We start from the raw sequence: 17,846 nt of genomic DNA on the forward strand, positions 1-17,846 counted from the left end.
ACTTTTAAGAATGTATCTCTCTTCAAAAATTTAACCTTGGAATGTTGTATTTGAAAACAAAATGAAATAAAATAAGTTTTAAAACTGAAAATATAAGTAAAAAATTAATTATTGCATCCATTTGCTAGAATAAGTTGCACAGATATAAGAACTCTAATTGAATAATAGGATATTCAATAAAGATAAATAGAAATGTAAGGGGTGCTCACAAGTTCATTTCTATTAGCAATCTTGCTAAATGTTAGGATCATCTTTTTTTTCCCCTTTATTGGAGGATTAATGTTTTACATTTGACAGTGAATATAATAGTTTGTACATGCATAACATTTATCAGTTTTCCACATAAGGATCATCTTCTAAAGATGTTGTGAGTTATGGGGGGGGAAAAATCAGTCATTGTACTAGTATCTTTGAAAACTTGTTTCCAGCATCTTAAAAAGGATATGGTAGCATAAGATGATGATGTTAAGGATAAACCCAGATTCCTGCATTTGAAGTATGCAGAAGCATTAATATATATATCCATAAAGTACATTATATTTTTATGCACATTTCCTGGCTCTAACCACCAAAGGAGCCCAAGAGTCATGACCATACCTAATAGCAGTGAATAGCAATAAACATGCCCACACTCCCTAGAGAAAATGATTTGCCCCAGAGCTGGGCAGTAAAGTGAAAAATTAACCTGGAACATCTAGTCATACCACAGCAACAGAATGCTCACCCATGGCTGGTACTTGTGGGGGGAAAAAGAACAACAGAAATTCTACCCATGTGTCAACAACTGCCCAACAAAAACTGACCTCCAATAAAAAGGATAAAAAAGAATAATAACAACTGAGCATAACTAATATCTGTAAAAGATATTTAAGCTTACGTTTCAACTTAAATATGTTTAAAGTCATGCATTTATATCACATTGAAAAAACAAGAAAGGAGAGTGAGAGAAAGAAAGAAAATTAAAGAAAGAAAGAAAGGAAAGAAGGAAAGAAGGAGGAAGAAAGGAAGGAAGGAAGAAAGAAAGAGAGAAAGAAGGAAGGAAAGAGAACCTTTACTGGCCATATTTGGAGGATGATGGAGAAGCACTTCATCATTTTGAAAATCAGTCAATAAAAGGGAAAAATCAAACACTGACCCTGCCTTACTGAATTTTCACTTCAGGGTAATCAGGTGTCCAGGGAAGGTTTCTCTTGATGGATGTGTTTCAGGCAGTAAACAAAGAAAGAGTGCTGCCATTTTTACCACTCCTAATGACTTAATGTGTCCAGGATGAATTTAGTCATCCATTGCTGCTAACTGATGAAGTCCCCCTCACCACCAGGAAGCTGATTGCAAAACAAGAAAAAAATAAAATAAATATATAAAATGCACACTGAATCAAGCTTTTCAATCTAGCCACTAGTTTACAGAAATTAATGGAACAACAGATGAAGTGACACCATGGGGATGCAATCAGCAAAATCCAGACTCAGGAAAACACTACAGGACAAACAACTGTGTTTCTTCCAAAAATAAGAGTGAATGAAAGACAAAAAAGTAACTGCAGAGTAAAAGAAAGGTAAGAACTATATCAACTTATCTCAGTCTAGAATTTTTTTATGTTTTGATCTTCAAACAAGCAGGAAAGAAAAGGAAAGGCACATAGAAATTTGGTAGTGAAAGTGGTGTGGAATTTTTACCTTAATTATCTTATAGTCTTGTAAATCACTAGATAAATAAATGTAATGTAAACAGAGATGGATACCAACAGGTATTTGATGACACTAAGGAGAACCATTACTTTTAGGTATAAAAATGCTATCATGGCTTCTTGCCTATGATTCCATCACTCCCAAAAGCCTCTTTTCTTTTTTATTTTATTATTTTTTTGTACAGATAGTGACTGACTTCTCCACACAAACACTACAGGCCATAAGAGAATGGCAAGATATCTATCGAGTACTCAATGAGAAAGGCTTCCAACCAAGACTACTGTATCCTGCTAGACTGTCATTCAGACTAGATGAAGGCATAAAAACCTTCTCAGACAAGCAACAGTTGAAAGAATCAACTATCAACAAGCCTGCCCTCAAAGAAGTTCTGAAAGGTCTCCTATAAACAGTCAGTCCACCATAAATAGGCCATATATCAGAACACTCTAAAAATCTACAAGAATAGCGTTAAAATATCTTCAATCTATGATATCAATAAATGTCAATGGCCTGAAATCACCTATTAAAAGGCACAGAGGAGGAAGATGGATCAGAAAACACAACCCAAAAATATGCTGTCTACAGGAAACTCACCTAACTCAACAAGACAAACACAGACTTAAAGTGAAAGGATGGAAAACTATCATGCAAGCCAATGGCCCACAAAAAGGGGCAGGAACAGCTATTCTCATATCTAACACAATAGACTTTAAATTAAATAAAATTTAAAAAGATAATAATGGACACTGCTTAATGCTCAGAGAATCAGTCAATCAAGAGGACTTAATAATTACTAGCATCTATACACCCAATGAGAAGCCATCTAAATACATCAAACATCTACTGAAAGAGCTACAGCAATATATTAACAGCAACACAGTCATAGTAAGGGACTTCAGCACCCCACTCTCTCAACTTGACAGATCATCCAGGCAGAAAATCAAGAAAGACATGAGGGAGCTAAATGAGGAGTTAGATAAACTAGAACTATTGGACATTTTCAGAATCATTCACCCCAAGAAACTGGAATACACATTTTACTCAAGTCGTCATAGGTCATTCTCAAGGACAGACCATATGTTAGGCCACAAAGACAGCATCAGCAAATTCAAGAGCATTGAAATCATCCCAAGCATCTTCTCAGACCACAGTGGAATTAAACTAACACTTAACAATCAAAAAAAGATTAGTAATAGTCCCAAAATAGGGAAGCTCAGCAGTATACTACTTAACAACTACTGGGTCAAAGAGGAAATCAAGGAAAAAATCAAAATGTTTCGAGACTTCAATGAAAATGAAGACACAAGCTATCAAAATATTTGGGACACAGCTAAGGCAGTACTGAGAGGGAAGTTCATAGCCATACAAGCACACATTAGGAAACAAGAAAAAGCACAAATAAACAGCCTGATTGCAAACCTTAAAGACCTAGAAAAAAGAAGAACAAAGGAACCCTAAAGCAACCAGAAGGACAGAAATCACTAAAGTTAGGGAAGAAATAAATAACATTGAAAATAAGAAAAGCATACAAAAGATCAACGAAAGTTAAATGCTGGTTCTTCGAAAGACTGAACAAAATCAACAAACCTTTAGCCAGACTCACAAAACAAAAAAGGGAGAAGACCCAAATAAATTGGATCATAAATGAAAGAGGAAATATCACAAGAGACACCTCAGAAATTCAACATATCATGCGAGGCTTCTATGAACAACTGTATGCTACCAAACTAGAGAACCTGGAAGAGATGGATGATTTCCTAGATACCTACAAACTTCCAAAATTAAATAAAAAAGAACTAGATAATATGAAAAGGCCCATCACATCCAGTGAAATTGAAACAGTTATCAAACACCTCCCCAAGAATAAAAGTCCTAGACCAGATGGTTTTACAAATGAATTCTACAAAACCTTCAAGGAAGAGTTAATACTTCTACTTTTAGAAGCTTTCCAGAAGATTGAAGACACAGGAATACTCCCTTCCAGCTTCTATGAAGCCGACATTACTCTGATACCAAAAGCAGACAGGGACACAACCAAAAAAGAAAACTACAGACCAATATCTCTGATGAACATAGATAATAAAATAATAAATAAAACTGTAGCCAACTGGATACAGCACTATATTGAAAAGACTGTTCATCATGACCAAGTGGGGTTTATCCCAGTGATGCAAGGTTGGTTTAATATATGTAAATCAATGAATGTGATTCACCAAATCAATAAAAGACCAAAACCCACATGGTTATATCAATAGGTGCAGAGAAAGCCTTTGACAAAATCCAACATCCCTGTATGATCAAAACACTACAATAAATGGGAATTTCTCAAGATAGTGGAGTCTATATATAGCAAACCTACAGCCAACATCATACTCAATGGTGAAAAACTGGAAGCATTTCCCCGCAGGTCAGGTACTAGACAGGGCTGCCCACTATCATCATTACTATTCAACATAGTATTGGAAGTTCCTGCCATAGCAATCAGGCAGGAGCAAGGAATTAAAGGGATACAGACTGGAAAAGAAGTCAAACTCTCCCTATTTGCAGGCAGCATGATAGTATACATAGAAAAACCTAAAGAATCCAGCAAGAAACTTTTGGAAATCATCTGGAAATACAGTAAGGTGTAAGGCTACAAAATTAACATTCAAAAGATAGTGGCATTCCTCTATGCAAACACTAAGTTAGAAGAAATTGAAATCCAGAAATCAATTCCTTTTACTATAGCAACTAAAACAATACAGTATCTAGGAGTAAACCTAACCAAAGAAGTGAAAGATTTGTATACTGAAAATTATGAGTCACTACTCAAAGAAACTGAAAAAGATACAAAGAAGTGGAAAGATATTCCATGTTCATGGGTTGGAAGAATTACATCTACAAATTTAATGCTCTCCCCATCAAGATCCCAACCACATATTTTAGGAGAATAGAACAAATGCTACAGATGTTTATCTGGAACCAGAAAAGATCTAGAATTTTCAAAACAATCTTAAGAAGAAAGAATAGAACTGGAGGCATCACACTCCTAGATCTCAAATTGTATTATAGGGCCATTGTCATCAAAACTGCTTGGTACTGGAACATGAATAGACACATTGACCAGCGGAATAGAACTGAGAGCCCAGAAATAAGCCCCCACACCTATGGACAAAGGTGCCCAGACTATTAAATGGGGAAAGCAGAGTCTCTTCAACAAATGGTGTTGGAAAAAATGGGTTGAAACACGCAGAAGAATGAAACTGAACCACTATATTTCATCAAACACAAAAGTAAATTCCAAGTGGATCAAGGACCTGGATGTTAAACCAGAAACTATCAGATACTTAGAGGAAAATATTGGCAGAACTCTTTTCCACATAAATTTAAAGGAATCTTTAATGAAACAAATCCAATTACAAAGAAGACTAAAGCAAGTATAAACCTTTGGGACAACATCAAATTAAAAGGCTCCTGCACAGCAAAAGAAACCACTACCCAAACCAAGAGACCCCTCACAGAATGGGAGAAGATCTTTACATGCCATACATCAGACAAGAGTTTAATAAGCAACATACATAAAGAGCTTGCCAAACTCAACAACAAAAAAACAAATGACCCAATCCAAAAATGAGTAGAGGACATAGACAGAATATTCACCACAGAAGAGATCCAAAACGCCAAGAAACACATGAAAAAATGCTCCAAGTCTGATTGCCAGAGAAATGCAAATAAAGAGAACAATGAGATACCACTTCACTCCTGTGAGAATGTCAGACATCAGAAAAGGTAACAGCAACAAATGCTGGAGAGGTTATAGGGTCAAAGTAACCCTCTTGTACTGCTGGTGGGAATGTCAATTGGTCCAACCTCTGTGGAGAAGTCTGGAGAACTCTCAGAAGGCTAGAAATGGACCTACTCTATGACCCTGCAATTCCTCTCCTGGGGATATATCCTAAGGAATCTAACACACCCATCCAAAAAGATCTGTGTACACATATGTTCTTGGAAGCACAATTTGTAATAGCCAAAATCTGGAAGCAGCCCAGGAGTCCAACAACATATGAGTGGCTGAGCAAGCTGTGGTATATATACACAATGGAATACTACTGAGCTATTAAAAATAGTGATTTCACCTTTTTCAGCCCATCTTGGATGGAGCCTGAAGAAATCATGTTAAGTGAAATAAGTCAGAAACAGAAGGATGAATATGGGATGCTCTTACTCTCAAGCAGAAGTTGAGAAACAAGATCAGAAAAGAAAACACAAGTAGAACCTGAACTGGAGTTGGTGTATTGCACCAAAGTAAAAGACTCTGGGGTGGGTGGGGGGAGAATACAGGTCCAAAAAGGAAGACAGAGGACCTATGGGGGTTGTACTGTTATCTGGAAAACTGAGAAATGTTATGTATACACAAACTATTGTATTTACTGTTGAATGTAAAACATTAATCCCCCAGTAAAGAAATAATAATAATAATTTTTAAAAAACTTTAAGGCTGGAGATGGGTGGTGGTGCACCTAGTAAAACCTACACATTACCATTTGTTAAGAACCTGGATTCATGCGCCTGGTCCTCACCTGCAGGAAGGAAGCTTCAGAAGTGGTGAGGCAATGTTGTAGGTGTCTCTCTTTCTCCCTCTCCATTTATCCCTGTCTCTATCAACAAAAAAAAAGGAAATGACTGCTAGGAGCAGCAGATTCACCGTGCAGTCACAAAGCCCCAGTGATACTCTGATGGTCATATAAATAAAAACATAAATAAATAAATTTTTTTGAAATATATATTTAAAAAAGAGTTGGGCCTGTATTCATGGAGGTAGGGGTTATTATACAATTCTACCTTTTATGTGTTTGAAAATGATGATAATAAGTTTGGAGATCTTTTATTTTCTGTAGATGTGTGCAGAAAAGTCAAATCAGAACTCTGCCTACTGCTGGCCTACCAATGCCTCCAGCCCTCCTGGCAGGAGCTCACATTCAATGCTTCTTACCTTACAAATACAGAGTCACAGGTCTGACTGCAGAGACTACCCTAATGGAAAAAATCTAGTGCTTGGTCTCAACTAGTTCAAGAACAAAGATCAGCTGAAAAGTTGGGAACTGTGCATAACAAATGAAATCTCAATCAGCACTCTTGAATGCTACCTTGTATTTAATAGAGTTTTACATCCCTTGTTCTTTGTTTTCAAAGTCAACGATTAGATCACTTCTAGCCTGCCAAGAAAAATGTAATTACAACTAGTACTCCTTGCTCACAGGTGGCCCACAATCCATGGATACTCAGTTCATGGAGGGAGCCAAATCCTGCTCACTTGGCCTCTTCCACTCCAGCACAGAGGGAGCACAGGGAAAGCAGTGGCTTCCCACATAGATATTTCCATTTGCAAAGGCCTCCCCTGTGCCCCCAGCTCTTGTAGTGGCTTGCTGTTCCCTCTCTTGAAGTCTCTGCCAAGGAACTCAGGACGCCCCAGCCCTTTCTTCTACCTGTCTGTATGACAAGTCTCTCTTGAGAAATATCTTCTGCAGCTGATTTCCAGACAGGTCCCGAGCAATTACACTTGTTCAGCAGTGACCACCTGGAACAGCCTTCCAATTACTCCTGTTCAGTCAAGATCCGGACAGTGGAATGTCATCAGGACTCTGACAGAACAGTGGCCCAGCTTGGGGACCCAACAAAGAGGCTAGGCCTCCAGAACAGAGCACCTGGAAAGGGGGTGGGGGTGTTGGAGAGGAGGAGGTGTTCACTGAGTTCTTCAATGCACTCCACAAACACTATGTTTCTCCGTTCCTATGCTCAGGAAATATTTATTCAGGTGGCAAAAACAGACATAAATAAAGGTCAGCTGGCTCAATTGTCAGTCAATAGTTACTGACAAAGCACTGGTCTAGACACTTGGGGTATAGTGGTGTGTGAGGCTGGTAACACACCATGTGAAAGACCAAGAACCAGCCAATACATGTAATAGATACCAGGGGGTGGCCATGTGATGAAGAAGAGAGCTGGGCAATGTCCTCCACGAGCATCTGGCCAGACCCCAGCAGCCAGTCCAGCCTCGAAGTCTGCACCCTCCCAGCAGCCACTCACCTGGTAGGCCCGAATCAGGGACTGCACAGCCAGGTGGTCCTCCACCAACTTGCTGGTCTTGGTCCGGCTGGATACTGCCGGCCTGCTCTCAGCGACTACAGAGGGCGGTCGTGGCTGAGCAGAGGCTTCCTCACTGGCTTTCCGGAAAAAGCTGTCCCAAGACTGGGGAAGAGTAAAAGCAAAACCAAAACAGCCAGGTCATGGCTGGGGAAGAAGTAGAGGAGGGGGAACAGAGGGGGGCAGAATGGGACCCCACCGGGCTTGAGATACTTTCTTTTTTTGCCTCCAGGTTTATCTCTGGGGCTCAGTGCCAGCACTACAAATCCCCGCTCCTGGTGGTTATTTTTCCCTTTATTTTTTGTTGTTGTTGTTAAATAGGACAGAGAGAAATTGAGAGGGAAGAGAGAGAGAAAGATAGACACCTGCAGACCTGCTTCACCACTCATAAAGTGACCCCCCTGCAGGTGGGGAGGCAGGGAGCTCAAAACAGGATCCTTGCACCTCATACTATGTGCACTTAACCTGGTGCATTACTGCCTGGCCCCTGGGGCTTGAATTTCTTCACCACTGAAACTCCAGAGTCTTCCCAGACCCACCAGCCCAGCACTCAACCACCACTCAGAGCCCTGATCTCCCTAGAACCCAGCTTGGTAAGGAGACTATAAGTTATGACCCAAAGGGTTCAGGTATGAAATGGGCATCTATCCCTGGGAATATATACATTCACATCATATGGGTTGGAGGAGATCTCTAAGAAGGGTAGCCTGACTAGCAGGTCTTAACATTTTTTTCATTGTGCCTAGCTTCTAAGCTAGCCATTCCACTGCTAGGATTTTATTCTACAAATGCAACTGTCAAGGCATACCTAGAAGTATGGTACATACAAGGATAAAAACCATCTAAGTGGTAATCAGTAGGAAGCTGGTGAAATAAATGATGGTAAATTTACAATCTAGATGATTCCACAGCCTTTTTTAAAAAAATAAGGGTCCAGGCAGTGGTGTACTTTGTTTAGTGCAAACATTACAATGCACAAGGACCCAGGTTCAAGTACCTGGCCCCCACCTGCAGAGGGAAAGCTTCATGAGCAGTGAAGCAGAGCTGCAGGTGTCTCTCTGTCTCTTTCCCTCTATCTCCCCCCTCCCTTCTTAATTTATCTCTGTTTCTACCTAACAAAATAAACAGAACATTTTTTAATATTTATTTATTATTCCCTTTTGTTGGCCTTGTTTTATTGTTGTAGTTATTATTGTTGTCGTTGTTGTTGGATAGGACAGAGAGAAATGGAGAGAGGAGGGGAAGACAGAGGGGGAGAAAAAGAGAGACACTTGTAGACCTGCTTCACTGTTTGTGAAGTGACTCCCCTGCAGGTGGGGAGCCGGGGGCTCGAACCGGGATCTTTAACACTAGTTCTTGTGCTTTGCATCACGTGCGCTTAACCTGCTGTGCTACCGCCCGACTCCCAACATTTTTTAATTAAAAAAAAAAAAAGTATGCAGCTTGGGAGGTGGCTTAGTGGGTAAAGTACTGGACCCGAAAGCCTGAAATCTTGAGCTCAATTTCCTGTACTGCATAACACCAGAATGATGCTCTGGTTCTCTCTCTCTCTCTCTCTTTCTCTCTCTCTCTTCTCTCTTTCTCATAAATAAATAAACTGATTAATCAGTCTAAGAATATACATAAGGTGCCTTTCTTATTGTAGACGAGGAATATTACCAAGAAGCACTATAGGCAAATAGAAACTATGTGCCTTGCTACCATCTAAGAAGAAGCAAAAAAGCAGACAAACAAGTGCACAAGCACCTCCATGTAGCACCTCCGTGTCTACTACCAACACACGTGAAGTTGTTTTCCTCAATATGTGTGCATATTACACTGGTAGGGAGATAAGGATGAGTCCCTAGAAATCAATTTGGCATCCCCATCAAAACTGAATACACAGGCACTCTTTGATGCAATAATGTCTCTTCAGGGAAATTATCCTACAGATAGCTGCTCACACACACAATGATAAATGTGCAAGCTCGTGCCTTCCCGCACTGGTCATGATGGCCAGAAATTAGAAATGAACCAGATGTTCGTCCATGGAGGCAGGTGTGCCACCGCCTCCACACAATCGAGTGCTTTGCAGCTTGAGAAGAGAGCAGTGAGGTTTTATGCGGACATAGAAAGATCTTCAACTTCAAGGCTAAGTAGATTAAGTCTGGAGCAAAGATTGCATTTACTTTTGTGGAAAATGAGGGCCATCAGAGTCATGTGTACAGTTCATTTTACCTTCAAAAAAAAAAAACTCTCTGGGATTGAGCATAGTAACTATAAAAAATAACATTCATGCCTGAGGTTCTAAGCTCCCAGGTTCAATCCCCAGCACCATGATAAGCCACAGATGAGTAGTGTGCTGTGGTGGTGAAGAAAAAAACAAACAAAAAATACCTCTGAAAGGATACAGAACAAAGAATAAAGAATAAACTGGAGGAGCCAAGCAGTGGCACACCTGATTAAAAACACGTGGTACTAAGTGCAAGGACCTGCACAAGGATCTGGGTTCAAGTCCCCAGCTCCCCACCTGCAGAAGGAACACTTCACAAGCGGTGAAGCAAGTCTGCAGGTGTCTCTCTTTCTCTCTCCCTCCCACTCTCATCTCAGTTTCTCTCTGTCTCTATCCAATATAGTAGAAAAAGTGGCTGCTAGAAGCAGTGAACTTTTAATGCCAGAACCGAGTCCCAGCGATAACTCCAGAGGAAAAAAATAAAGAAGGAGTCGGGCGGTAGCACAGAGGGTTAAGCGCACGTGACGCAAAGCACAAGGACCAGTGTTAAGGATCCCAGTTCGAGCCCCCAGCTCCCCACCTGCAGGGGAGTCGCTTCACAGTCAGTGAAGCAGGTCTGCAGGTGTCTACCTTTCTCTCCCCCTCTCTGTCTTCCCCTCCTCTCTCCATTTCTCTCTGTCCTATCTAACAACGACGACAACAACAACAACAATAACCACCACCACAACAAAAAACAAGGATAACAAGAGGGAAAATAAATATGAAAAATAAAGAATAAAGAATAAAATGGAAAACAAGTGGGAATTGAGCAAACAGGCTGGGTAGGAAACTGTGTGGGTAACCTTTCATATGTTCTGGCTTTGGACCATGAGAGCAGGGTACTCTCAAGCCAGAACATCACTCCCTAGTTGGGTCGGTGGTACCAGGAAAGCAAGGAACTTTTCTTACCTACCATGATGACAGCACTTTTTCACAGACAAAGCACTGACGACCTGACAGGTAAAGAAGCCTGCCCAAGAGCACACAGTAGGCAAGTCACTTCTCACCACTACTCCCTCCACAGCCTGACCCCAGCAGCTCCCCTTCCACACCACACTCTGGGTGGGGAATCCCACCTTGTGGACACTCTGGGGGTTTTCCAACCAGGCGACATACATCTCTTCCATGTAACTGGAGCCGGCTCCACCTTTGCTGTTGGGAAAGGTCACTGGTGGCCCAGACGACCTGCTCCGCCCGCTGAACAGCTGGACATCATGTGGGACCAGGAGTCTCATGGCCTGCGCCCCAAGCCGGGATGGCAGCAGCCTCAGCTGACTCATTCTAGACACAAGGAATGAGGGAAAGGCATAAACTGCAGGGTCAGGACTGAAGTAAAGAAGGTCTCATAGTGACTCATATGGGTTTTTGTTGTTGTTGTTCCTGTCTTCATGCCTGCACAATTCCTCTGCTCCTGGTAGATTTATTTTTCCCTTTTAGTTTCAATTAGGATGAGACAGAGAAGGAGAGATAAAGAAAGGGAGTGACACTACAATATCACTCCACCATTAGTGGAGCTTCTCCTTGCTGCCATGTATGGTGTCCCTATGTGGTTCTGGGGACTCAATCCCTCAAAGAGAATATGTGCTCTACTGGGTAAGTAATGTCCCTGCCTCCATGCATCAATTATTTTTCAGTCCTACATGACAGGTGACTGTGCAAAGCAGTGACAAGACAAAGATGTCCCTAGAGGAAGATTCCCAGCTCAATAAATCTCATCAAACTGGGCATGCTGGAGTCTCAGGCCACTATGCTCCATCCATCCCAGATGGGATTCACTGCCACCACCACCCCAATCCTGATGCAAAGATGAGTACCACCCCAGCCCTGACTCAGTGAGTACCCAGCCTGGGCATTGAGGGTACGTGACAAAGGGTCAAGGAGTTGGGGGGGTGGGTAACAGTGGTGCACCCAGTTGAGCACACACAGTACTAAGCACAAGGACCCATGCAAGGATCTGGGTTCAAGCCCCTGGCTCCTCACCTACAGGGGGTATGCTTCACAAGCAGTGAAACAGGTCGGCAGGTGTCTTTCTTTCTCCCTCTCTATCACCCCCTCTTCTCTCAATTTCTCTCTGCCCTATCTGAAAAAAATGGCAGTCAGGAGCAGTGAATTCTTAGTGCCAGCACCGGGCCCCCACTATAACCCTAGAGGAAAAAAATAAAAAATAAGGGTCACAGGGCACTTACCCTGTGAAAGTATCACCACTAAGGAAGCATGGGTCACACATCTAGCCATCCTGGAATTTGGGGGGGGAGAGTCCCTCAGGAGCTGAGTGTGCTATGAAAGGTTGGACAAAACTGGCAGGAAGGATGCTGAGCAAACATGTGGAAGAATGAGTGGGTGAGAATGACTATCTTGTGCTCTCAAGACAGCACATGGCATTGCCAAGTGTTCCTCGCCATGGTCACCAATGTCTTCCTCTGACTGCAGTACTGACACTGAGCATCCTCCTAGGCTAGGAGGTTAACCCTCAGTGGGTCCCATTCCATAGTGGGGAAGACAGAGACTCAGAGAATAATGGGATGGGAGGGCAGATCAGAGGCAAGTCCCAGACAGAGTTCAGCTCTCTACTCCAGCCTCCTTCTCTGGCTCCTGTACTGTGCCCAGAGCTTGCACTCAAAACTGCCCTCACTCCAGCCAAGATCAGCTAATCAATGACTCAGGGGTATATACAGGCTGGCAGCCTACCCAGACTAAAGAGAAAGGAGAAGCTGGAGCTCATCTCACTCTCACCCTCACAGTGTCTCCTCCAATCCTGGAGAACTCCCAGGATTCCCTGTCCCAGCAAAGTGATGCCCCTGCTTCCCCCAGACCACTGTGACCTTGTCCTTCCCTGACCCCCATCTCAACCACCCAGCTTGGCCATAGCACAGCACAGCCTGGACACAGAGCAATTCACCTTGCATACTTGCAATTCACCTTGCATACTTGCATAGGGTATAATTCTGCCCACAGGATCCCAGCCAATGGGACAGGGGAGACAGTATAATCATTATGCAAGATTTGATGGCTAAGGTCCCAAAAACCCATGTTCAATCAATCCCCCATAACACCCTAAGCCAGAGTTTAACAGTGCTCTGGTTAAAAAATAAATAAATAAAAACTTAACAAACGGGAGTCGGGCTGTAGCGCAGCGGGTTAAGCGCAGGTGACGCAAAGCACAAGGACCGGCATAAGGATCCCGGTTCGAACCCCGGCTTCCCACCTGCAGGGGAGTCGCTTCGCAGGCGGTGAAGCAGGTCTGCAGGTGTCTATCTTTCTCTCCTCCTCTCTGTCTTCCCCTCCTCTCTCCATTTCTCTCTGTCCTATACAACAACGACAACAACAATAATAACTACAACAATAAAACAACAAGGGCAACAAAAGGGAATAAATAAATAAAATAAATATTAAAAAAAAAAACTTAACAAACTCCCACCTTGTGAATGAGGTGAAATGCCAAAGACACCCCACCAGGGGTCATACAGACAGGAGGGGGTCTGCACCCCAGCCCACCCCAGTCCCCCCAAAATTCCTTCATCCCTCTTATCCTGTGGTTTTGTTAATGTCTACTTTTTTAAAATAAATTTTAAAAAATTGACTTCTGAGCAGAACTTGGACTGGAGTTGGTGTATTGCACCAAAATAAAAGATTCTGGGGTGTGTGTATATGGGGGGTTCAGATCCTGGAACATGACAGCAGAGGACCTAGTGGGGGCTATATTGCTACGTGGAAAACTGGGAAATGTTATGCATGTACAAACTATTATATTTACTGTCGGCTATAAAACATTAATCCCCCAATAAAGAAATAAAAAAAATTAAAGGAAAAAAATTGCCTTCTGGGGCACAAATGATTCCCAGACTCTGCTGGGTCTGGCCTTGAGCCAATGCCCCCAGGGCCTATGGTGTTCAGGAATCCTTGTCAGGGTTCAACCTAGTCACCAGAATCATCTGGTTGGACCTCCCACAAAGGGGTCAGAGCTCACAGGTGGGCACAGCCTTCCCAGCCTGCATTTTCCTTCCCTCCTAACTCACAGAAGGCAAAGGGAGTGGGAGTCTCTTCAAGTGAGGGGATGTGGGGTCCTCAAGGCAACCAGCAGCAAGTCTGAAGAAAAGAAAGTGAAAAAGCAAAAATATATTCCTCTGCAAGGGAAGGTAGTGGGTTTGACTGGAACCTGAACCCCTGGGGCCTCAAGGTTCCTTCCCCCATGCACAGCCCCTGAAACTTCACACTGCAAAACCAGCCCCACCAGTCAGTAGGCCACCAGGAGCTGATTCAGCTGGGAACAAAACTCTCCAGCTGCTGCATGGCTGAGGTTGAGGTAGCGGCTCCCAAATCTGTAGGTGGGGAGCCCCTCACCCCTGTTCTGCCTCCTATAAACCCTGGGGGCTGAGTAAATATAGGGTTGCTCTGGTCCACATTGTCAGTGGACTCAGGAGTTACATGCCTGGAGCATTAGAATCTAAAAATAAAAATAAATAAGTAAATAAATTAAATAAATAAAAACCCGGGGAGCAGAGCTTAAGAGGTGACAATGTGAGGAGCGTTCCAGATTTATAAGCATGAGGTCTAAGTTCGATTCCTGAAATTGCATAGTTCAGAGGAATGCTCTGGCTCTCTTTCTTCCTCTCTCTTTCATTATGAAAATAAATAGCAACATTTTCACACAGCAATAAATTTCATTTAAAATCTAGTGCAAGACAAAACAAAACATCAAAATTTAAAAAAGAAAAGAAGTAACAATATATTTAAAAAAAAAACAGGAAAACTCTACTTTTCTGTGGCAAAAGAAGTCAGGCAGCAAAACTCTCCATCATGATAACAAAAATAAGAACAAAAGTGAGTGAGCAGTAGATCTGGGCAGGCAGTGAGCTCATTAAACAAATATTCCCAACAACTTCAATAGGTGGGCACCTGGACCAGCCTCACCTTATGGTGAGGGAAACTGAGGCACAAAGAGGCTAAGCTGGCAAGTGATAGGGCTATGCTTTCTTCACTGTGAAATCAAGCTATAAATCCAGATTTCTCTTAGTGACTATGCATTTTTCCAAAGGTAGCGGCCAGAGCTGTTCTCTCTACCTGGACTCCACCTCCTCCCCAGAGGGGGCAGTGCCAAGACCTGTGAATGTCCAGCTTGGCTCATTATGTGGGAACACTGAGTTTCACAAACAATGACCAGTCTGGGGCAGCCAGGAACACTGTTGTGGCCTTGGCCTGGCCTGGCAGGAGGGCAGGCTGCCAGCCCCACACCCTCCCCACCAGGGCCTGAGAACCAAGGAACCTTGAAGAGCTGGGAACAGAACAGACTATAGTGTCCGGAGTCCAAGCCCACTGCCAGGTCACTCCCACACTGCAAAGACAGCAGGGAAAAGAGCCAGAGTGAGGTGCCCTGCACACCCCTAGCCCAGACCCCACTGAACAGCAAGGTTGCTCTGGGCAGATCTTGGGGATGACCTCTCTGAGGACAAGGTCAGTACCATGCTGAGCCCAGAACTGTAACAACTGTAGACATCCCTGGCCACCAAGCCTCCACTGCCACCTCCACCCCCCACCCCTCACCCCAACCTCCACACATATAACCTCCACAGCACTGTTTGGGCTGCTCTGCAAAGTCCCCACTGCAGAGAGATATCAGTTAACAGAAACGGAAACTGGAAAGTGGAAGGGCCTCTCCAGGACCTTGAAACTGGGGTGCAAGAGATCCAGGACTCACACTGCCACAGGCCTACTCTGACCCCACATTCTGACAACTGAGCGTGCTTTTCTCAAGAATAAGCCCTAAATGAATAACAGCTTGCTAGACTCAAGAGGGTCACAAAGGCTGTGGGTGTGCATGATGGAACTGAATTAAAGCCAAGAGGTGGGAAAAGTACAAAGGTAAGCAGGACCTGTTCCAAGACTATGTGGAAAGTGTGGGGAAGAGCTACCAGGGCAGGTTTGGTGTAGGGAGTTCAACGTGTGGGGCCCAGGGGGGTGGTTCAGCTAAAGCCTGTGGCTAGGGGTTACCCTGTGACCCCTGCTCTCACAAAGTCCATTTTGCTCAGGCCAGTCCTCCCTCGGGACCTCAGTTTCCCTTTGGGTGAATAGAGACCATGTTTCAAACCGTCGAGAAAGCCCCTTCCCAGAGGTTTGGAGACTTCGAAGCTGCCACTGTGAAAGTTTCCAGTTGCAAAACTGTGAGCCCTCCCCAGGCGCCCCTGGAGAGGGCGATGAGCGCAGCCCCTTCTCAAGTCACTATGGGCAACATGGATGGTCTTTAATCTTCGGGCTGGAGAACCCCCACTGGTGCCTGGAACCCCACAGTTCGAGCAGACAGTACACCCTGAATTGCACACTGCATTGCAAGGGCCCGGGGTCCAGGAGGAGCCCAGGGAGGAGCTACGGTCTCGCTTCCTGCCCTCCCCCCACCCCCTCCTCCGGCAGGGCCCAGCTCAGCACTGAGGACAGTGACGTCCCCAAAAAGGGGGAGTGAGGAGCCCTTGGGACCTGCTGCCAAGACTGCGGGAGCAGGGAGGGCACAGGGACCCGAGGGGAGGAGCCGCCGAGCTCACCGGGCTGGCGGGGGTCGGCAGGGCTGCGCGATCCGAAAGCTGCAGGTCAAAGGGGCTGTGCGCTGGGCTGCCCATTACCTGAGTCACGTGACGCAGCGGCGGGCCCCTATCCACGCGCGTGGTGACGTTGCCATCGATGCTCCGCCCCTAGCCCAGCTAGCGCTGTCCGCGGTGCTGACGTACAGACCAAGGCCGCCTGGGTTCTGACTCTTGAGCAGCCTTAGGAGTGCAAACTGGGAAGGCCAGGGAGATGGCAGGCTGCTGAGCCCTTGAACCCCAGTGCCCAGGTCAGAAGGCCAAAAAACAGGTGTTCCACAAATAAACGTCTTTTTTTTTTTTTTGCCTCCAGGGTTATCGCTGGAGCTCGGTACCTGCACTATGAATCCACTGCTCCTGGAGGCATTTTTCCCATTTTTGTTGCCCTTGTTATTATTGTCATCGCCATTGTTGTTGTTGAATAGAACAGAAAGAAACTGAGAGAGGAGGGGAAGACAGAGATGGAGAGAGAAAGACAAGACACCTGCAGACCTGCTTCACCGCGTGTGAAGCGACCACCCTGCAGGTGGGGAACTGGAGGACAGAACCGAGATCCTTGCGCAGGTCCTTACACTTAGTGCTATGTGCACTTAACCCGCTGCGCTACCGCCCGGCCCTCTAAACATCCCCTTGGATGTATGAATTTATGAAAGAGAATGCTATTAAAAGTCCTAGGGCTGTCTTCTAAAGAAAAAAAATCAAGGGCAGGGACATAGCATAATGGTTATGCAAAAAACTTTCATAACTGAGGTTACAAGTTCCAGGTTCATACCCAGCGTCACTATAAATCAGACGGAGCAGTGCTCTAGTCTCTCTCTTTCTCTCTCCCTCCCTCTCTCTTCCCCCTCTGTGTCACTCGTTTAAAATAAAACAAATAAAAAATATATATTTTAAAAGAGAAAATGAGATAATGGATTATACGTGCTTTTCATAAAAACTAATACACATTCTTTTTTCGTTGATTGTTTTTTTGGCCGTCTCCAGGGCTTTAATGCCCCAGACTGACTTTTTTAGATAGAGGCAGAAAGAGAGAGAGAGAGACCACAGCACCAAATCTTTCTTCAGTGTGGTGGGAACCAGTCTCCAACCTGGCTGGGACACACAGCAAAGCAGCCCACTGAGTAAGCTCTTTTGTCAGCCCCAATACACAGTTTTCATATTCATTGTTCCAGTGATGGAGACCTAGCCTGTCTTCCCCTCCCTATTGCCACA

The 17,846-nt window shown here is 44.0% G+C and overlaps 1 protein-coding gene across 2 annotated transcripts in view; it reads right to left on the reverse strand.

Moving 5' to 3' along the window:
- OGDHL (oxoglutarate dehydrogenase L) overlaps nt 1-16,694 on the reverse strand; it is a 38,027-nt gene extending 21,333 nt beyond the window's left edge. The window contains exons 1-3 of one of the 2 annotated variants that reach the window (XM_007526488.3): nt 16,599-16,694; nt 11,142-11,346; nt 7,758-7,919 (exon numbers count right to left, since the gene is read on the reverse strand). In XM_007526488.3, the coding sequence (XP_007526550.1) occupies nt 7,758-7,919; nt 11,142-11,345 (366 nt within the window). In that variant the 5' untranslated portion in view covers nt 11,346; nt 16,599-16,694. The remainder of the gene's footprint in view (nt 1-7,757; nt 7,920-11,141; nt 11,347-16,598) is intronic. The other variant, XM_060191537.1, reaches the window with a different exon arrangement.
- Nucleotides 16,695-17,846: the final 1,152 nt, after the last annotated feature.

The sequence above is a fragment of the Erinaceus europaeus genome, chromosome 1 (genome assembly GCF_950295315.1).
Source record: "Erinaceus europaeus chromosome 1, mEriEur2.1, whole genome shotgun sequence".
Lineage (NCBI taxonomy): Eukaryota > Metazoa > Chordata > Mammalia > Eulipotyphla > Erinaceidae > Erinaceus > Erinaceus europaeus.